At 48.0% G+C, this 22,488-nt stretch overlaps 2 protein-coding genes across 3 annotated transcripts; one reads left to right on the forward strand and one right to left on the reverse strand.

Annotated features, from left to right (window-relative positions):
* Nucleotides 1-2,115: 2,115 nt before the first annotated feature.
* On the reverse strand, nucleotides 2,116-12,893 carry LOC117409970 (zinc finger protein 628). Of its 2 annotated transcripts, none has more exons than XM_059018455.1 (5): nucleotides 12,699-12,893; nucleotides 9,580-10,391; nucleotides 7,586-9,098; nucleotides 6,747-6,920; nucleotides 2,116-4,730 (listed from the first exon to the last, which is right to left on the reverse strand). In XM_059018455.1, exons 2-5 carry the CDS (start codon nucleotides 10,042-10,044, stop codon nucleotides 2,356-2,358), a joined length of 4,527 nt encoding a protein of 1,508 aa, XP_058874438.1. In that variant the 5' UTR covers nucleotides 10,045-10,391; nucleotides 12,699-12,893; the 3' UTR covers nucleotides 2,116-2,355. The 2 variants fall into 2 exon arrangements, with proteins under 2 accessions (XP_058874438.1, XP_058874437.1); XM_059018454.1 differs by having other exon boundaries at nucleotides 12,669-12,893.
* Nucleotides 12,894-17,319: 4,426 nt separating this feature from the next.
* Nucleotides 17,320-22,488, forward strand: LOC117962494 (probable N-acetyltransferase 14). The gene is made up of 3 exons (XM_034916341.2): nucleotides 17,320-17,526; nucleotides 20,490-20,590; nucleotides 20,814-22,488. The coding sequence occupies exons 2-3, from the start codon at nucleotides 20,510-20,512 to the stop codon at nucleotides 21,660-21,662; spliced, it is 930 nt and encodes a 309-aa protein (XP_034772232.2). The 5' UTR covers nucleotides 17,320-17,526; nucleotides 20,490-20,509; the 3' UTR covers nucleotides 21,663-22,488.

The following is a 22,488-nucleotide window of genomic DNA, read 5'->3' on the forward strand; positions in this document are numbered from 1 at the left end:
CTGATCCATTACACTTCAATCACACATTGAACCCGCATCACTGATCCATTACACTTCAATCACACACTGAACCCACATCACTGATCCATTACACTTCAATCACACATTGAACCCGCATCACTGATCCATTACACTTCAATCACACACTGACCCATCACTGATCCATTACACTTCAATCACACATTGAACCCACATCACTGATCCATTACACTTCAATCACACACTGAACCTGCATCACTGATCCATTACACTTCAATCACACATTGAACCCGCATCACTGATCCATTACACTTCAATCACACATTGAACCCGCATCACTGATCCATTACACTTCAATCACACATTGAACCCGCATCACTGATCCATTACACTTCAATCACACATTGAACCCACATCACTGATCCATTACACTTCAATCACACACTGACCCATCACTGATCCATTACACTTCAATCACACATTGAACCTGCATCACTGATCCATTACACTTCAATCACACATTGAACCCGCATCACTGATCCATTACACTTCAATCACACACTGACCCATCACTGATCCATTACACTTCAATCACACATTGAACCCACATCACTGATCCATTACACTTCAATCACACACTGACCCATCACTGATCCATTACACTTCAATCACACACTGAACCCGCATCACTGATCCATTACACTTCAATCACACACTGATTGAATCTGCATCACTGATCCATTACACTTCAATCACACATTGAACCCGCATCACTGATCCATTACACTTCAATCACACATTGACCCTGCATCACTGATCCATTACACTTCAATCACACATTGAACCCGCATCACTGATCCATTACACTTCAATCACACATTGAACCCGCATCACTGATCCATTACACTTCAATCACACACTGACCCATCACTGATCCATTACACTTCAATCACACATTGAACCTGCATCACTGATCCATTACACTTCAATCACACATTGAACCCACATCACTGATCCATCACACTTCAATCACACATTGAACCCGCATCACTGATCCATTACACTTCAATCACACATTGAACCCGCATCACTGATCCATTACACTCCAATCACACATTGAACCCACATCACTGATCCATTACACTTCAATCACACATTGAACCCGCATCACTGATCCATCACACTTCAATCACACATTGAACCCACATCACTGATCCATTACACTTCAATCACACATTGAACCCGCATCACTGATCCATTACACTTCAATCACACACTGAACCCACATCACTGATCCATTACACTTCAATCACACACTGACCCATCACTGATCCATTACACTTCAATCACACATTGAACCCACATCACTGATCCATTACACTTCAATCACACATTGAACCCACATCACTGATCCATTACACTTCAATCACACATTGATTTGACATGCAGTCATTATTCTCGTATCAGTGACCATGTATTTGTTTGAAGTAAATGTTCTCTAGTATGCTTGTGTATTTGTACCTGTGGTTATTATTGCTGGTTATTTACAATGAACACAGTGAACATGGCAATAATGTGGGCAGCTGTGTGTTACTTTTCAGTGTAATTGTAATTCTAACTCTAATAACTGCAGTGTAATTAAAAGTGTAATTGTAATTGAACAAAATAGCTTTGGAATTGCAATTTCAGCCTGTCAGTGACGTCATCCATCCCCATCCCAGCAATATAAACCAGCCTGTCAGTGACATCATCCACCCCCCATCCCAGCAATATAAACCAGCCTGTCAGTGACATCATCCACCCCCCATCCCAGCAATATAAACCAGCCTATCAGTGACATCATCCACCCCCCATCCCAGCAATATAAACCAGCCTGTCAGTGACATCATCCACCCCCCATCCCAGCAATATAAACCAGCCTGTCAGTGACATCATCCACCCCCCATCCCAGCAATATAAACCAGCCTGTCAGTGACATCATCCACCCCCCATCCCAGCAATATAAACCAGCCTGTCAGTGACCTCCTCTCCCCATCACCACGGCTGCACATTCACAATCAGAGCTCTCAGTGAGAGAGAAACGTCGATGACCGTGACGTGTATCAACAGCATGTACAGAACAGTAGAGAATAAGAATTAGCAATGAAATGTTTAATCACAACATGATAAGTGGCTCTCCAGAGATGCAAAAGAAAATTGATGGACAGACAGACAGACAGACAGACAGACAGACAGACAGACAGACAGAGTAGCACTGGAACGGTAAATTCATTTTCAGCAATCAATCCAGCTGTAATTGTAATTAAAATTGTCCGGGTCTGGTACAATCAAACACAATGGCGTAAGATTCAACGCTGCTCCCGCGAGAGCGAGCGCTCACGAGCTGCTCAGATCAGAGTCCCTCTCGCAGTGCTGAGCTGCACTACCTCCTCCTGCCCTCCAGGGGGCAGTGTTGACAGTCTCTGTGCTCCTGGGGGAGCTGGCTGCAGTGGCGAGGCTGTGTGCCCCAGGGGTCGCAGTGGAGCTCTGCAGGACGAGGGTGTCAGTGTCCGTGTGTATGATGTTAGCAGAGTCAGTGTGTATGATGTCAGCAGAGTCAGTGTGTATGATGTCAGCAGAGTCAGTGTCGGTGTGTATGATGTCAGCAGTGTCAGAGTCAGTGTGTATGATGTCAGCAGTGCCAGTGTCAGTGTGGTTCTCAGTGTGGCTGCAGGTCTCAAGTATCTGCAGTGTGTGCGGTTCTCCCTCGGCACTCCGAATAATCAGCAGTTTCTGTTCCAGGGGTGTCGGACCCACCCCGGTGTTCCCAGGTACCCCCAGCTCCTCCACACAGAGTCGGGTCTGGGCCCCATCGGCACCCCTCAAAACCAGAACGTTCCTGAGCCCCCCCGCTGTTTGCACCGTCTCAATGTGCAGGTCCTGCAGCACTTCCTGTTCCTGCTCCTCCACTTCCTGTGGATGCACTTCCTGTTCCTGGTGATGCACTTCCTGTTCCTCCACGTCTTGTTGACACACTTCCTGTGGCTCCACTTCCACTTCCTGGTGATGCACTTCCACTTCCTGTTCCTCCACTTCCACTTCCTGGTGACACACTTCCTGTTCCTCCACTTTCACTTCCTGTTCCTGGTGACACACTTCCTGCTCCTCCACTTCCACTTCCTGTGGCACCGCCTCGCCCGTCCAGTTAAGCTCCGAGTCGGTCGAGTGCTCGATTCTCACCCCCTCTCCTGCCTCTATGGACTGTTCCCGCTCCCCTCCCCCTGACCCGGGCTGGTTCTGACACGGTTCCCCGCAGGGCTCCGGTACAATCTGGATCTCGATGTTCTGGACTGTGGGGCTCCTCGTCAGTATCGGGGTGTCTGGTGTACGGAGGCAGGGTTGTCCCAGCTGGTTAGTGACCGCGCCGCCCTCATTATCATGGATATCATCACTCCTGCCCTGCTCACCCACACTGACACTGGCACTGCCGGGACTGGTGGCCCCAGACTGGTTAGACTGGGGCTGGCTGCTACTCCCAGTCAGGATGGTTTGTATAGGGGGGGCTGGGCCAGCGCTAGGACCGTTACTCCCCCCTCCCCTTCCCCCTCCAACGCTTCCCACAAGAACCAGCTTCCCTGCAGGCTTGGCCCCCAATCCGCTCCCTGGATTCGAAGTCTGGGCGCTGGCCGCAGGGTTCGGGGGTAGCTCCCCCTTCCTGGCCTGCCTCGTCCTCTTCCTGGGGTTCCTGGTCTTTCCCGGGGAACAACCGCTCCCCTCCAGACCGCCCAGCCGCGGCGCAGCCCCGAGTGCAATCACTGCCCCCGATACTGGCTGCAACACAGCGGTGCTCTGCTGCTGGGGCTGGGGCTGGGGCACCAGCAGGAGTTTGGGGGACCCCCCGGGGGTCGTCGGGGGGCACTGCAGGAGGAGGAACTTTTGGGGTGGCGGAGGAGGCGGAGGCGGGGGTGGCTGAGGGATGGGTACGAGCTGCAGACCCGTGGGCGTCTGAATCAAGAAGTAATTCTGCTGTTGCTGCGGCTGCTGCTGCTGTATCTGCTGGGTCTGCAGATTGAAAACCTGGGGCTGGACCGGAGCCGGGCTCGAACCCAGGATCAGGGCCTGGCTCCCAGCAGCAGCAGAACCAGCAGCAGAGTTAAACACCAAAGTGGCGGTGGTGTGAGCTGAAGCAGGGCAGGAAGAGGAGGAGGAGGAGGAGAGGGGGTTGAGAATGACACTGTGCCCAGTGGAGCTGTCCCTGATGCTATTGGTATTACTAGCATGACTATTATTGATATTATTATTATTGTTATTGCTGATGCTGTGACTCTTGCTCTCGCCGGCGGTGGTGCCGCCCTGGTGGGTGCGCAGGTGCCTCTGCAGGTAGGAGTTCATCACGAAGCCCTTGCCGCAGAGCTGGCAGCGGTAGGCCCGCTCAGTGGAGTGCGTGCGCTGATGCAGCTGCAGGTTGGAGGAGTGGGTGAAGGTCTTGCCGCACTGCGGGCAGCCGTAGGGCCGCTCGCCGGAGTGCGTGCGCTGGTGCTGCCGCAGGTTGGAGGTCTGGGTGAAGGTCTTGCCGCAGGTGGGGCAGGCGTGCGGCCGCTGGCCCGAGTGCAGCTGCGAGTGGCGGCGCAGGCAGGACGTGTTGCGGAAGGTCTTGCCGCAGGTCTGGCAGGCATAGGGCCGCTCGCCCGTGTGCAGCCGCAGGTGGTACTGGAAGTGCGAGCTCCACTTGAAGGTGAGGGCGCAGTGAGGGCAGGTAAAGGCACGCACACCTGCAGAGGGGGAGAGGGGAGAGAGTGGAAAGGGTTAATGTGTGTGTCAGTGTATCTCTCAGCGTGTCAGTGTATCTCAGTGCATCTCACTGTGTCTCTCAGCGTGTCAGTGTATTTCATCATGTCTCAGTGTATTTCAGTGTGTCTCAGTGTATATCTCATTTCCATTTACAATTCATATTTATTTATTTACATCTTTATAGTGTTTTGTAGCTTATATTATTGTATTGTATTTACCGGTGTGCACACGCTGGTGGATTGTATTGTATTTGTATTGTATTGTATTGTATTTACCGGTGTGCACACGCTGGTGGATTGTATTGTATTTGTATTGTATTGTATTGTATTTACCGGTGTGCACACGCTAGTGGATTGTGCAGTATTGTATTGTATTGTATTTACCGGTGTGCACACGCTGGTGGATTGTATTGTATTTGTATTGTATTGTATTGTATTTACCGGTGTGCACACGCTGGTGGATTGTATTGTATTTGTATAGTATTGTATTGTATTTACCGGTGTGCACACGCTAGTGGATTGTGCAGTATTGTATTGTATTGTATTTACTGGTGTGCACACGTTGGTGGATTGTATTGTATTGTATTTGTATTGTATTGTATTGTATTGTATTGTATTGTATTTACCGGTGTGCACGCGCTGGTGGATTGTATTGTATTTGTATTGTATTGTATTGTATTTACTGGTGTGCACATGCTAGTGGATTGTATTGTATTTGTATTGTATTGTATTTACCGGTGCGCACATGCTGGTGGATTGTATTGTATTGTATTTGTATAGTATTGTATTGTATTGTATTGTATTGTATTTACCGGTGTGCACGTGCTGGTGTATTGTATTGTATTGTATTGTATTTACCGGTGTGCACACACTGGTGGATTGTATTGTATAGTACAGTATTGTATTGTATTTACCAGTGTGCACATGCTGGTGGATTGTATTGTATTTGTATTGTATTGTATTTACCGGTGCGCACATGCTGGTGGATTGTATTGTATTGTATTTGTATAGTATTGTATTGTATTGTATTGTATTGTATTTACCGGTGTGCACGTGCTGGTGGATTGTATTGTATTTGTATTGTATTGTATTGTATTTACTAGTGTGCACACACTGGTGGATTGTATTGTATAGTACAGTATTGTATTGTATTTACCGGTGTGCACGTGCTGGTGGATTGTATTGTATTTGTATTGTATTGTATTTACCGGTGCGCACACGCTGGTGGATTGTATTGTATTGTATTTGTATTGTATTGTATTGTATTGTATTGTATTGTATTGTATTTACCGGTGTGCACGTGCTGGTGTATTGTATTGTATTGTATTGTATTTACCGGTGTGCACACACTGGTGGATTGTATTGTATAGTACAGTATTGTATTGTATTTACCAGTGTGCACACGCTAGTGGATTGTATTGTATTGTATTTGTATTGTATTGTATTTACCAGTGTGCACACGCTGGTGGATTGTATTGTATTGTATTGTATTGTATTGTATTGTATTGTATTGTATTGTATTGTATTTACCGGTGTGCACACGCTGGTGGATTGTATTGTATTGTATTGTATTGTATTGTATTTACCGGTGTGCACACGCTGGTGGATTGTATTGTATTGTATTGTATTTACCGGTGTGCACGTGCTGGTGGATTGTATTGTATTTGTATTGTATTGTATTGTATTTACTAGTGTGCACACACTGGTGGATTGTATTGTATAGTACAGTATTGTATTGTATTTACCGGTGTGCACGTGCTGGTGGATTGTATTGTATTTGTATTGTATTGTATTTACCGGTGCGCACACGCTGGTGGATTGTATTGTATTTGTATTGTATTGTATTTACTGGTATGCACACGCTGGTGGATTGTATTGTATTGTATTGTATTTACCGGTGTGCACACGCTGGTGGATTGTATTGTATTGTATTTGTATTGTATTGTATTTACTGGTGTGCACACGCTGGTGGATTGTATTGTATTGTATTGTATTTACCGGTGTGCACGCGCTGGTGGATGTTCAGCAGTGACGAGCGTTTGAAGGTCTTGCCGCACTCAGTGCAGCGGTACGGCCGTTCCCCGGTGTGATCACGCACGTGATAGCGTAGCCCAGACGAGCCCTTGAACGCCTTGCCACACTCTGAGCAGCGGAACGGGCGGTCCGAGGGGCCTGGGGAGAGAGGGGGGGGGGGGGGGGTTAGACTTCATACACTCTGAGCAGCGGACGGGCGGTCTGAGGGGCCTGGGGAGAGGGGGGGGGGGTTAGACTTCATACACTCTGAGCAGCGGAACGGGCGGTCTGAGGGGCCTGGGGAGAGGGGGGGGGGGGGGGGGGGTTAGACTTCATACACTCTGAGCAGCGGAACGGGCGGTCTGAGGGGCCTGGGGAGAGAGGGGGGGGGGGGGGTTAGACTTCATACACTCTGAGCAGCGGAACGGGCGGTCTGAGGGGCCTGGGGAGAGAGGGGGGGGGGGGGGTTAGACTTCATACACTCTGAGCAGCGGAACGGGCGGTCTGAGGGGCCTGGGGAGAGAGGGGGGGAGGGGGGTTAGACTTCATACACTCTGAGCAGCGGAGGGGCCTGGGGAGAGAAAGGGGGCGGGGTTAGACTTCATACACTCTGAGCAGCAGAACAGGCGGTCCAGGGGGAGAGAGGGGGGTAGGGGGGGTGGCGATATTCTACACAGAACACACAGTCACATATCTGTACAACAACAACAACAACAACAAAAAAACACCAGCGATCCCCCCAACTTTCTCCTCCCTCCTCTCCCTCCCTCCCTCTCTCCATGTGAGCACACTCCCCCCCTCCACTGCCATCTCTCCTGACTCACCTCCCTGCTGCTGCTGTTGCTGCTTCCCAGTCCTCCCCACCTGCTCTGCTCCAGCCAGCTGGCTGCTGCTCCGGGTCCCTGGGGTGGGGTTCGAGGGGGGGGGCGAGGCCGGCACGGCCACCAGGCTGACGTTGGCCCCCACGCTGCCCAGCTGGCAGGGGATCTCCCCCTCCAGCAGGGGGCAGTGTGCGCCCGGGAGCAGCGCCTGCCCCTCGCAGTGTGAGCGCTGGTGAGACAGCAGGCTGGGCAGTGTGGAGAAGCTGCACTCACAGGAGGCACACTTGAACCTGGCACCCCCCCCAGGGGAGGGGGAAGGGGGCACGGGGGGGTCGAGGGGGAGCAGAGGCTGGCTAGGGAGGGGTCGGTGCGCCTGTGAGCGGTGCCTGGCGAGCCCCGACGCGTTTTTAAAAGTCTTCCCACAGACCAGGCAGCCGTTGGCGATGCCCTGTATAGGGTTAGCCCCGCCCCCAGCGACCACCGAAGCCCCGCCCCCTCCTCCGCTGGTCTCCACGACGACCTCCGGGGCGGAGGACAGGTGAGAGGTCAGCTGGTGCTTCTCCAGCTCAGCTTCCACCCGGAACGTCTCGCCACAAACCCCACAGCGGTACAGCGTCTCCACCACCGTCTCCACAAACACCCCCTCTCCCGTGGGCTCAGGCCCCCCAGCCTGCGCGTAGGCCTGCTCGATGGCGTGGCTCTGCAGGTGCTTCTGCAGGAAGGGCTGGGAGATAAACAGCTTGAGGCAGAGCGGGCAGCAGAGCCGCTGGGGCGGGGCGCTCAGGGCAGCAGCGGCATCGCTGGGGGGGAGTCTGTACAGCAGGGCGGGGCTGTCAGTGTTACCAGCGTTGCTGCCGTCGTTCGCATGGCTGTGAGTGAGTCTGTACAGCAGCGTAGTGTCGTTACTGCCAGCGCTGTAGTTCAGGAGTGTGTTCTCATCACTGACGCTGCTGTCGTTAGCATGGCTGCCGACACTGTGAGTGAGTCTGTACAGCAGCGCACTGCCCTCGGGATTGCCAGCGCTGCCTCTGTCTTCACTGCCCTCAGGATTGCCAGCGCTGCCTCTGTCTTCATTGCCCTCAGGGTTGCCAGCGCTGTAGTTCAGCCCCGCGTTGTCACTGCCGACGCTCTCGTTGTGAATGAGTTTGTAGAGCAGCGTGGCGTTGCTGTCCTCAGCGTTGTCTCTCTGCTCGTTGCCGTGGCCCCGGGGCCGGGGGGCCCGGCGGGGGGGCCTCTCCTCCCCGGTGTGTGTGCGCTGGTGCTGCCGCAGGTTGGTGGACTGGGTGAATGTCTTGGCGCAGGTGGGACAGGTGTAGGGCCGCGCCCCCGAATGCACGCTCTGGTGCCGGCGCAGGCTGGACGAGCTCTTGAAGCTCTTGGGGCAGCTGCTGCAGGCGTACGGGCTCTCACCGGAGTGCTGACGCAGGTGGTACTGGTAGTGAGAGCTCCACTTGAATGAGAGGCCGCACAGAGCACACTGGAACGCACGCACACCTGTGTGCACGCTGCGGTGGACCTGAGGGGGGAGAGACATCAATATGAGCAAGGACAGAGGAGAGACATTAATATGTACAGTTTGCCTTGTCATTTCCATCTGATACAAAGACATTTCATTGCATCAATATCTGGGTCTAGTGCTATATATTATAAAGACATTTCAGAGGGCTGGACCACATCAATATCAGGGTCTAGTGCTCTATATTATAAAGACGTTTCAGAGGGCTGGATTGCATCAATATCAGGGTCTAGTGCTATATATTATAAAGACACTTCAGAGGGCTGGATCGCATCAATATCAGGGTCTAGTGCTATATATTATAAAGACATTTCAGAGTGTAGTAACGCACAGTAAAAGCCTGGTGAATCTTGAGTGTAGCACACAGTAAAAGCACCGCAGAGTGTAGTAACGCACAGTAAAACAACGTAGAGTGTAGTAACACACAGTAAAACCCTGGTGAACCTCGTGTAGATGTCGTTTCTCTCGCGCTCTCTCTCACCTGCAGTAGGCTGGCTCTCTTGAAGCTGCGCCCGCAGTCGCTGCAGTGGTAGGGCTTCTCCCCCGTGTGGCCGCGCTGGTGGTACAGCAGGGCGGAGGAGCCCTTGAAGGCCTTGGGGCAGTGGCTGCAGCGGTAGGGCCGCTCACTGGTGTGGCTGCGCAGGTGATGGCTGAGCCGCGACGACCACTTGAACGTCTTGCCACACTCCAGACACTGGAACGGGTTCCCCTCCGCCACCGCAGCCCTGCCCGAGGCCGAGCTAGGGGCCCCGCTCTCACCGGCCAGGGAGCTCACGGCTGCCTCCAGCACGCTCAGCTCCTCTCCCCCCACCCCCGGACCCAGGGAGCTCTGCAGGGCGGTGAGGGAGGAGAGGGGGGCCAGAGGGGTCAGGTCCTGCAGGGAGGAGGGGGGCACAGTCAGGGAGAGAGGCTGGAGACCCCCCCCCACTACGGAGCCAAAAGACATGGGGAGGAGGGAAAGGAATGGATGGAATAGGAGGGGGGGGGGTAGTGTGTGGTCCAGCTCTCTGCCTCTCTATATCGCGCTCTCTCTCCTCTGATTCTCTCTCTCTCTCTCTCTCTCTCTCTCTCTCTCTCTCAGTTCATTCCTGTTGCTTTAGAGAGAGGTGTTGTTTTCTGAGAGTTCTGTTCAGTCTCGCTTCAGAAATATCCTTTTAAATACAGTGAACTTTCTCTCTCTTCTCCGATACACTCTCTCTCTCCTCTCCTCCAATTATTTTTCTTTCTCTCTCTCTCTCTTTCTCTGTGTTTTCAGGTCTCCCCTCATTTCTCTATGCCATGTCAGCGCAGGAGCTGGAACAAAAAAACAATATAGACCAACATGTTGAAATGTAAGCAGAACAGACAGACAGACAGACATACAGGCAGATAGACAAACATTTGCTTCTCTAGATACATGTGAAAATGTATGTGTGACAGACAAACAACCTCCACACACACCCAGATTCTGATACTCTCAATAACTTGTGCTAAAAGAAAGTCCTTAGCACCCTTTATAAAAGCTGACCCTAGTAAATCTGTCCCTCTCTGTGCTTTCCTATGCTTTACCATACATCTCTGTGCTTTACAATGCTTCCTTATGCTTTACCAGACCTCTCTGTGCTTTACAATGCTTCCCTATGCTTTACCAGACCTCTCTGTGCTTTACAATGCTTCACCAGACCTCTCTGTGCTTTACAATGCTTCCCTATGCTTTACCAGACACCTCTGTGCTTTACAATGCTTCCCTATGCTTTACCAGACACATCTGTGCTTTACAATGCTTCCCTATGCTTTACCAGACCTCTCTGTGCTTTACAATGCTTCCCTATGCTTTACCACACCTCTCTGTGCTTTACAATGCTTCCCTATGCTTTACCACACCTCTCTGTGCTTTACAATGCTTCCCTATGCTTTACCAGACCTCTCTGTGCTTTACAATGCTTCCCTATGCTTTACCACACCTCTCTGTGCTTTACAATGCTTCCCTATGCTTTACCAGACCTCTCTGTGCTTTACAATGCTTCCCTATGCTTTACCACACCTCTCTGTGCTTTACAATGCTTCCCTATGCTTTACCAGACCTCTCTGTGCTTTACAATGCTTCCCTATGCTTTACCACACCTCTCTGTGCTTTACAATGCTTCCCTATGCTTTACCACACCTCTCTGTGCTTTACAATGCTTCCATATGCTTTACCACACCTCTCTGTGCTTTACAATGCTTCCCTATGCTTTATCATACCTCTCTGTGCTTTACAATGCTTCCCTATGCTTTACCACACCTCTCTGTGCTTTACAATGCTTCCCTATGCTTTACCAGACCTCTCTGTGCTTTACAATGCTTCCCTATGCTTTACCAGACCTCTCTGTGCTTTACAATGCTTCCCTATGCTTTACCACACCTCTCTGTGCTTTACAATGCTTCCCTATGCTTTACCACACCTCTCTGTGCTTTACAATGCTTCCCTATGCTTTACCATACCTCTCTGTGCTTTACAATGCTTCCCTATGCTTTACCAGACCTCTCTGTGCTTTACAATGCTTCCCTATGCTTTACCAGACCTCTCTGTGCTTTACAATGCTTCCCTATGCTTTACCAGACCTCTCTGTGCTTTACAATGCTTCCCTATGCTTTACCAGACCTCTCTGTGCTTTACAATGCTTCCCTATGCTTTACCAGACCTCTCTGTGCTTTACAATGCTTCCCTATGCTTTACCAGACCTCTCTGTGCTTTACAATGCTTCCCTATGCTTTACCACACCTCTCTGTGCTTTACAATGCTTCTCTATGCTTTACCAGACCTCTCTGTGCTTTACAATGCTTCCCTATGCTTTACCACACCTCTCTGTGCTTTACAATGCTTCCCTATGCTTTACCACACCTCTCTGTGCTTTACAATGCTTCTCTATGCTTTACCAGACCTCTCTGTGCTTTACAATGCTTCCCTATGCTTTACCACACCTCTCTGTGCTTTACAATGCTTCCCTATGCTTTACCACACCTCTCTGTGCTTTACAATGCTTCCATATGCTTTACCAGACCTCTCTGTGCTTTACAATGCTTCCCTATGCTTTACCACATCACTGTGCCTTATTACACTTTGCTGTGCTTTTACTGCGGGGCACTTTTAACGGTTGGTTTACCAGTTTGTTTTTAATATGCTTTACTATAACATATGCATATACATATACACATCAGAACTGTAGTGATAGTAGAATTGCTTTTTACTGTTCTAGTTCACAATGTGTGTGGTACCGAGTAATTCAGCTGAATTATAGTAATTAAACGCAAAGAATATACACAGGAACTGAGAGATTTCAACAAGACCGACTCTGCGTAAATCATTAATATTAAACATTTTCTTTGTTAATCTGCGGCTAGAGTGGCCGCCGAGTTTTAACGCTTATTTACGACAAACAGCGGCAAAGAGCGGAAATTCATCGCTTACAAAACAAAACAAAACAAGGCTTGCCCTTTAATAATAAGTGTCAGCCGACACCCCACCCCCTCGCCTGCCCCTTTAAAAGCCCCCCTCGCTCGTCTCGCTCAGCGCGGCTCTTCGCGCCGCCTCCTCTGTCTAACAAATACCTCAGAAAAAACTAGAAGCCCGAACCGAACCTGGTCGTTCCGAGTCCACCGGGGATTCAAAGCGGCAGAACCGACGGGGGGTTTGAAATTTTTACTCAATTAATTTTAAATGTTTCTTTATTTTTTTCTTCTTCTTCGCTCCGGTGCGAGACACACAACCTTTACGATCAGCTCGCGCAGACAAACAGGCAATCGCCGTCCAGCAACGCCGCTTCTCATTGGCCGGCGTCGCCACCCGGCCGCGTCTGTGATAGGTCGCGGAAAACAGGGGACGTTTTTCTAGTCCAAATTCGTTTAAAAATCGGTTTGGATCTCGGTTTACACGAAACCGAGCCTAGAAACCAGTAAATCGGCGGGTTCCGGCGGATAAAAACGGCCTGAAACTGGTCGAATTTGAGCTGGAAATGAACAACAATGGGTGTGGCTTTCTGCCCCTTTGCGCGGAGCATCTTGGGAGATGAAGTCTTTTTAGGCTTTGTAGTTCGTGCCGCAAAATGGAAGCGGCTGGGAAACCCGTTGATAGAAAATAAACCATTCGCAAAACCTTGGGTGTATCTGACAGGACCGCATCTGAGTTCAGCGTGGAGATTAGACCCGGGGTCAGGGGGAATTTAAAACCAAGATTTGCAATATGGGGAGTTTTTCTCGTTTGTATTTTATTACTGTAGGCATGACCATGTTGTTGTTGTTGTTTATGTATTTGGCAGACGCCTTAGGCCAGTACAGGGTTACAATGCCGTAGTCCTATTTAAATGCAGTAGTTTACAGTAAGTGCAAATAATTATTAGTTTATTTAGCAGACGCCTTTATCCGACTTACAGAGACTCGGGTGTGTGAACTGTGCATCAGCTGCAGAGTCACTTACAACTACGTCTCACCCGAAAGACGGAGCACAAGGAGGTTAAGTGACTTGCTCAAGGTCACACAGTGAGGGAGCCGGGATTTGAACCTGGGATCTTCTAGTTACAAGCCTTTTTCTTTAAGTGCTGGACCGCACAGCCTCCTAATACTACTGGTACTAGAGTACAATATGAACGAGGATGCAGCACGTTAAGATAGCAAGTGCTATCTACAGTGACAGATTAGTGGTGCAGTAATCCATGTGGAAGATGTTTACTTCGTCTTAGTTTACTTTCCTTGTTTTAGCCGTTCATTTTCTATATATATATATATATATATATATATATATATATATATATATATATATATATATATATATATATATATAATTAGCTCAAAGAGCCAGCTGCCCTATATATATATATATATATATATATATATATATATAATATATATTAGCCCTATATATATAATTAGCTTATACAATTACACGTTTTACAATAACATCACACAACATACATTTATTGTCTTTTAATTGGGGCAGCAGTGTGGAGTAGTGGTTAGGGCTCTGGACTCTTGATCGGAGGGTCGTGGGTTCAATCCCAGGTGGGGGACACTGCTGCTGTACCCTTGAGCAAGGTACTTTACCTAGATTGCTCCAGTAAAAACCCAACTGTATAAATGGGGAATTGTATGTAAAAATAATGTGATATCTTGTAAGAATTGTAAGTCGCCCTGTATAAGGGCGTCTGCTAAGAAATAAATAATTATGACAGTTAGGAAGTAGACATTGACAGACTGCGTTCAGAGTGTGTACAGTAAGAACGGAGATTTTCTTTCGTCAAGCAGGAAAAGGTCAATAATATCTGAATCGAGTACATACTGTAGGGCTGCAGGATGTGTTTTTATAATATCTGAAGCGAGTACATACTGTAGGGCTGCAGGATGTGTTTTTATAATATCTGAATCGAGTACATACTGTAGGGCTGCAGGATGTGTTTTTATAATATCTGAATCGAGTACATACTGTAGGGCTGCAGGATGTGTTTTTATAATATCTGAAGCGAGTACATACTGTAGGGCTGCAGGATGGGTTTTTATAATATCTGAATCGAGTACATACTGTAGGGCTGCAGGATGTGTTTTTATAATATCTGAAGCGAGTACATACTGTAGGGCTGCAGGATGTGTTTTTATAATATCTGAATCGAGTACATACTGTAGGGCTGCAGGATGTGTTTTTATAATATCTGAATCGAGTACATACTGTAGGGCTGCAGGATGGGTTTTTATAATATCTGAAGCGAGTACATACTGTAGGGCTGCAGGATGGGTTTTTATAATATCTGAAGCGAGTACATACTGTAGGGCTGCAGGATGTGTTTTAATAATATCTGAATCGAGTACATACTGTAGGGCTGCAGAATGTGTTTTTATAATATCTGAATCGAGTACATACTGTAGGGCTGCAGGATGTGTTTTTATAATATCTGAATCGAGTACATACTGTAGGGCTGCAGGATGTGTTTTTATAATATCTGAATCGAGTACATACTGTAGGGCTGCAGGATGGGTTTTTTTTTTTGTTTTTTTCAGGTAGAATTTAAGGGCGGCTACTTTTTACTTCTGATACTTGAGTGCTCTTAAGATCTGATCCTTTTGTACTTTTACTCAAGTCTTTTTCTAGAAGGATACTTTGACTTTGACTTAATTACATTTTTTTCCAAGTAACAGTACTTTTACTCAAGTAACATGTTTGAATACTTTTTCCACCCCTGCATTTTAGTCGTGTGTGTGTGAAGCCTCGTTGAACCTCTGCTTCACCGACCGCTTCTCTGATCCGAATCACATGCAGCGCTCCGCAGGGCCATCTAGCGGTAGATCTGTGCAGCCCACTGCCTTTGAAATCAAGGCATTATTCAAATATAACGGAACTATCAATAATGAAGTGGCACGACGGGCCACTGCACCATTAGTTTACACAGAAAGCAATGATCTACATTATTAAGCAATTATTAATGGTTTCAGTTATACCGAGAATGTGTGATTTAATAAATCACTATAGAGGTTGTCAGTTTGTAGGTATATTTCAGTGTAATCATGTCTTTATAGAAAATTGATAAATGCTGAATTCGTGTACTTCCTATTGGAATCACAGGAGCCCCAGTCAAACACTGAACCACTGGAACTGTCTGGAGCTTTCTCTTTCTCTGAACCACTGGAACTGTCTGAAGCCATCTCTTTCTCTGAACCATTGGAACTGTCTGAAGCCATCTCTTTCTCTGAACCATTGGAACTGTCTGAAGCCTTCTCTGTCTCTGAACCATTGGAACTGTCTGAAGCCTTCTCTATCTCTGAACCATTATAACTGTCTGAAGCCTTCTCTCTGAACCATTGGAACTGCCTGAAGCCTTCTCTCTGTCTGAACCATTGGAACTGCCTGAAGCCTTCTCTATCTCTGAACCATTGGAACTGTCTGAAGCCTTCTCTATCTCTGAACCATTATAACTGTCTGAAGCCTTCTCTCTGAACCATTGGAACTGCCTGAAGCCTTCTCTATCTCTGAACCATTGGAACTGCCTGAAGCCTTCTCTATCTCTGAACCATTGGAACTGCCTGAAGCCTTCTCTATGTCTGAACCATTATAACTGTCTGAAGCCTTCTCTCTGAACCATTGGAACTGCCTGAAGCCTTCTCTATCTCTGAACCATTGGAACTGCCTGAAGCCTTCTCTATCTCTGAATCATTGGAACTGCCTGAAGCCTTCTCTATCTCTGAACCATTGGAACTGTCTGAAGCCATCTCTTTCTCTGAACCATTGGAACTGCCTGAAGCCTTCTCTATCTCTGAACCATTGGAACTGCCTGAAGCCTTCTCTATCTCTGAACCATTGGAACTGCCTGAAGCCTTCTCTATCTCTGAACCATTATAACTGTCTGAAGCCATCTCTTTCTCTGAACCATTGGAACTGTCTGAAACCATCTCTTTCTCTGAACCACTGGAACTGCCTGAAGCCTTCTCTGTCTCTGAACCATTGGAACTGCCTGAAGCCTTCTCTATCTCTGAACCATTATAACTGTCTGAAGCCTTCTCTCTGAACCATTGGAACTGCCTGAAGCCTTCTCTATCTCTGAACCATTGGAACTGTCAGAACCTTTTGGGATGAACTTGAGAACCTTTTGAGATGAACATTCTATGACGAGGCTGTACTTGGCTTTATTTAAAAGGAATTCTTTAAAACCATCAACTTCCACTGGAGCTGATGAAGGAATCTCAGCTCTAAACAGTTACAGATTTCAAGTTAGCTATAACATTTTACAAGTAACAAACTATGCACATTTTAAGAGCTGAAAACAATAAAAAAGAAAGGTCTAATTAAGCAAATGATGAGTTCATTTTAGAGTCTAGTTAAGTAATTGAGAGCTCAGGTGGAATGAAAACCAGGGTTGGGAAGCCCTGTATTATAGGCTTTAATAAAGGAAACTATACACGTTTTTGTTTCTTTGTTATAGTGTGCATTGCGTATATTAGAGATCTTTGATTTCTCAATACAATATTAAAACAGTACTTCTTCACCATGCAAATGCCTAGTTTCAGAATACATTGGGGCTCCAGTTTGAGTTGTATCGCTTTCTGTAACTGTCCTTCCTCACATTGAAAAAGAAAGCAGTTTGCTCAAACAGCGCAGCCCTACGGACAGTATATTTCAGCCCACATTAAAATGAATGAATATAAACACATGTCGAACTGAATGTATTGATGAACATATTGACATTTATTTATTTACACATTCACATACTGTACACGTTACATATCGTCCATACAGAAGCGCCGTCCGTGTATTCTTTTCACGCAGTATTGATATTCCCGAACGCTCCGCACGCCGCCAGCGTGAGTGAGCTGCTCTTTAAAGAGGTGTGGGCGGCGCACGTATACGCTTCTAACGCAGCGCTTGAGGATAGCGGATGAAATCTGGAGGGGATAGACTGCATTTTGTGATCGCTTTTTCCCGGTTGAGGTATTGTTTTGAGTCTGGTTGAGCACGGGGTGGAGGTGCTGATACGTGTAAATGCTCAGGGGGGTCATTATTATAATTGGGGAGGGGGGCGGTATATTGTTGTTTGTAACAGGTCGGGGGGTAGTGGGTCCTTAAAAGGACAGACCAGGAACTGTGTGTCAGCCAGGGCAAACATGTTGCGCACACATTTCTATAATGAGTTGTTTTTAACACACAAACAAACAGAAATGCAACGGCCGCGAATCTGTATTAACACATGTTTAACTCATCCTTGTTTTATCATTATTAATTTAAAAAGCTTCTGCAGCGGGGTGTCGGGTTACAAAGAGTAATGTTACCGCTGTGTGTGCGTCAGTGTGTCTGAGTGTGTGTGTGTGTGTGTGTGTGTGTGTGCGTCTGTCTGTCAGTGTGTGTGTGTGTGTGTGCGTCTGTCTGTCAGTGTGTCTGAGTGTGTGTGTGTGTGTGTGTGTGTGTGTGTGCGCGTCTGTCTGTCAGTGTGTGTGTGTGTGTGTGTGTGTGTGTGTGTGTGCGTCTGTCTGTCAGTGTGTCTGAGTGTGTGTGTGTGTGTGCGTCTGTCTGTCAGTGTGTGTGTGTGTGTGTGTGTGTGTGTGTGTGCGTCTGTCTGTCAGTGTGTGTGTGTGTGTGTGTGTGTGTGTGTGTGTGTCTAGGCTAGCTATGTGTATATTTAGAAGCCATTATTGTTAATGTAGTCGCGTGCAATAAGAATACACACAGCTGCAACACGGAGACGATAGCGAACCTCCGCATTGTCAAAGTGCACTGCGGTATCTGACTGCGGGTCACGGTAAAAGCGCAGCACAGTGTAGGAAAGAGTACCGTACATAAGCGCACACGCTTAGGACTATTTATTTGTGTGAGTTAAAATAGAAGACAGATCTATTAATAACATGTTACTGCTGTGCAGTGATTAGTGTTGAGTGTAATATACAGGTATGGTAAAGTATAGGGAAGCATTGTAAAGCACAGAGAGGTCTGGTAAAGCATAGGGAAGCATTGTAAAGTACAGAGAGGTCTGGTAAAGCATAGGGAAGCATTGTAAAGTACAGAGAGGTCTGGTAAAGCATAGGGAAGCATTGTAAAGCACAGAGAGGTCTGGTAAAGCATATGGAAGCATTGTAAAGCACAGAGAGGTGTGGTAAAGCATAGGGAAGCATTGTAAAGCACAGAGAGGTCTGGTAAAGCATAGGGAAGCATTGTAAAGCACAGAGAGGTCTGGTAAAACATAGGGAAGCATTGTAAAGCACAGAGAGGTGTGGTAAAGCATAGGGAAGCATTGTAAAGCACAGAGAGGTCTGGTAAAGCATAGGGAAGCATTGTAAAGCACAGAGAGGTCTGGTAAAGCATAGGGAAGCATTGTAAAGCACAGAGAGGTCTGGTAAAGCATAGGGAAGCATTGTAAAGCACAGAGAGGTCTGGTAAAGCATAGGGAAGCATTGTAAAGCACAGAGAGGTCTGGTAAAGCATAGGGAAGCATTGTAAAGCACAGAGAGGTCTGGTAAAGCATAGGGAAGCATTGTAAAGCACAGAGAGGTGTGGTAAAGCATAGGGAAGCATTGTAAAGCAGAGAGGTCTGGTAAAGCATAGGGAAGCATTGTAAAGCACAGAGATGTATGGTAAAGCATAGGGAAGCATTGTAAAGCACAGAGATGTATGGTAAAGCATAGGGAAGCATTGTAAAGCACAGGGAGGTCTGGTAAAGCATAGGGAAGCATTGTAAAGCACAGAGATGTATGGTAAAGCATAGGGAAGCATTATAAAGCACAGAGATGTATGGTAAAGCATAGGGAAGCATTGTAAAGCACAGAGAGGTCTGCTAAAGCATAGGGAAGCATTGTAAAGCACAGAGATGTATGGTAAAGCATAGGGAAGCATTGTAAAGCACAGAGATGTATGGTAAAGCATAGGGAAGCATTGTAAAGCACAGAGATGTATGGTAAAGCATAGGGAAGCATTGTAAAGCACAGAGAGGTCTGGTAAAGCATAGGGAAGCATTGTAAAGCACAGAGATGTATGGTAAAGCATAAGGAAGCATTGTAAAGCACAGAGATGTATGGTAAAGCATAAGGAAGCATTGTAAAACAGAGAGGTGTGATAAAGCATAGGGAAGCATTGTAAAGCACAGAGAGGTGTGGTAAAGCATAGGGAAGCATTGTAAAGCACAGAGATGTCTGGTAAAGCATAGGGAAGCATTGTAAAGCACAGAGAGGTCTGGTAAAGCATAGGGAAGCATTGTAAAGTACAGAGAGGTCTGGTAAAGCATAGGGAAGCATTGTAAAGTACAGAGAGGTCTGGTAAAGCATAGGGAAGCATTGTAAAGCACAGAGAGGTCTGGTAAAACATAGGGAAGCATTGTAAAGCACAGAGAGGTGTGGTAAAGCATAGGGAAGCATTGTAAAGCACAGAGAGGTGTGGTAAAGCATAGGGAAGCATTGTAAAGCACAGAGAGGTCTGGTAAAGCATAGGGAAGCATTGTAAAGCACAGAGAGGTCTGGTAAAGCATAGGGAAGCATTGTAAAGCACAGAGAGGTTTGGTAAAGCATAGGGAAGCATTGTAAAGCACAGAGAGGTTTGGTAAAGCATAGGGAAGCATTGTAAAGCACAGAGAGGTCTGGTAAAGCATAGGGAAGCATTGTAAAGCACAGAGAGGTCTGGTAAAGCATAGGGAAGCATTGTAAAGCACAGAGAGGTGTGGTAAAGCATAAGGAAGCATTGTAAAGCACAGAGAGGTGTGGTAAAGCATAGGAAAGCATTGTAAAGCACAGAGAGGTCTGGTAAAGCATAGGGAAGCATTGTAAAGCACAGAGAGGTCTGGTAAAGCATATAAAAAACAAACCATGGTAAACTAACCCTGATCAGTGTGTAGCACAGTAAAGTGTAATAAAGCACAGTGAAAGCATGGCAAGTCTAGTGTATTACACTGTCTGTGTGTCTCTCTCTCCCAGTGCTCCCAGTGCAGTGAGTCATGCCCACACTGGATCTCAGCACCGTGCTGGTGAGGGAGATGAGGGAGGATGAAGCTGAATTCGTGACAGAGCTTTTGAAGGTGGGTCTGTCTGTCTGTCTGTGTCTGGGTCAATGTGTGTCTGTGTCACTGTGTGTTGTTTGTGTGTCTATCTGTGTGTCTGTGTATATGTCTGTGTCACTGTGTGTCTCTGTCTGTGTGTGTGTCTGTGTCTGCCTGTCTTTAATGTAGAAAATTGTCCTTACTGTATACATTCAAACAGATGATCTCCTCTCTGTCCCCTCTCCCCTCTCCCCTCTCTCAGGATTGTTTTCGTGGTTCTGAGAATCGATTGGTTCTGTACCTGCTGACCCGCCCCTGTTCTCTGCTCCTCTTGGCTGTGGGGAGTTCTGCCCTGCGCTTCGTGTTTAACTCTTTCATGGCCGCGCTGGTGGTGCCGGTGTTGCTGGCTCTCTGCTTTCTGAAGCTGAGCTGCCGGGGAGCCGGTGGGCTGCGAAACGCCAGCTACTACAGGCAGGGTGCAGCGGGGAGCAGCGACTCCAGAGAGACCACAAAAGACAGTGATACCAGCAAAGCAGGCAAAGTCAATGAACACAGCAAGACCAACACGGCCAGAAAAACCAGTGCCCCCAGTGACACCAGCAAGACCAAGCCAGGGGCAGAGAAGGGGGACAACACCCCCGGCTGCTCCAAGCCCGGTTCTGAAGACTCGGACTCTGACTCGGACTCTGAGTGGAGCGAGGGGGAAGGGGAGGGGTGGGCAGGCTGGGGGCGCCTCTTTCCCGGGTCCAGCTCCAGCTGCAGCCCCCCCACCCCCGCCCCCGCGGGCCCCCGCGCTCTCTGGGTGTGTGAGAGTCAGGGGGAGGTGTTGGGCTGCGTGGCCCGTGATGCGGGCCCCCTACCTGGGCAGGCTCTGCTCTGCTGTCTGGCTGTGAGCTCCTGGCATCGCCGGCAGGGGCTGGGCTCAGCGCTGGTGACCCGCTTCGAGCGGCAGGCCCGGCGGGACGGCTTCAGCAGCGTTGGGGCCCGCGTGAGCGCGGGGAGCAAAGTTGGGGCGGCCTTCTTCCAGAAACTGGGGTACGAGAGCTGGGGGGCTGGGGAGAGGGGCTGGCTGGGGTACAGCGTGACTCAGGAGTTCAGGAAGCAGCTGTAGAGGAGATAGAGACCAGAGGGGAGTCAATACAGAGGAGATAGAGACCAGGGGGGAGTCAGTACAGAGGAGAGAGAGACCAGGGGGGAGTCAATACAGAGGAGAGAGAGACCAGGGGGGAGTCAATACAGAGGAGAGAGAGACCAGGGGGGAGTCAATACAGAGGAGAGAGAGACCAGGGGGCTGTATTGACTTCTCCACTTCAGAGCTGTACTGAGAGAGAGGGAGAGTTCTGTTTAATTGAAGAGGAAGTGTATAACCCCTTCATGCAGGGCGACCTCACGTGGGGACGGATATAAGACCTCTCTTCTTGTCTCTCTATATAAGGGGACATACGGAAGATCAGTGAGCAAAGAGCCTCATATGAGCCGATGCTGTCCCCCTGATCCCACCATATAAAGCAATGGAAAAACATTGAAATCATTTTCAATGAAAATTATCTTCAATATGTGCCCAAAACTACTATTTTTCCAGCTGTTTTTAAAATTTTTCATGCATGAACAGGCTTGAAAAAATGTTGCCCCCTGCTGGTCAGAGAGCTAGAGAGAGAGAGAGAGAGAGAGAGAGAGAGAGAGAGATGTGTTTGTTACTGGTATATATGAATGACTGACTCAGTGCGACTCTGTATAGATACTGGGTTTTGAATCAATGTGTGTTTCAGAACGGTTGATTTTCTAATACATATATAAATCCACGCGCTCTGCTGAAATGCTTTTCTAGTTTCTGAAGAGTTCGATTCAGTTTTAATAAAATGTGTCTTTGGGGTTAAAACCTGTCTGTCTGTCTGTGAGACACACACTTGCTGAGAAACACTCACTGAGACACAGAC

Source organism: Acipenser ruthenus, chromosome 60, assembly GCF_902713425.1.
Source record: "Acipenser ruthenus chromosome 60, fAciRut3.2 maternal haplotype, whole genome shotgun sequence".
Taxonomy (NCBI): Eukaryota; Metazoa; Chordata; class Actinopteri; order Acipenseriformes; family Acipenseridae; genus Acipenser; species Acipenser ruthenus.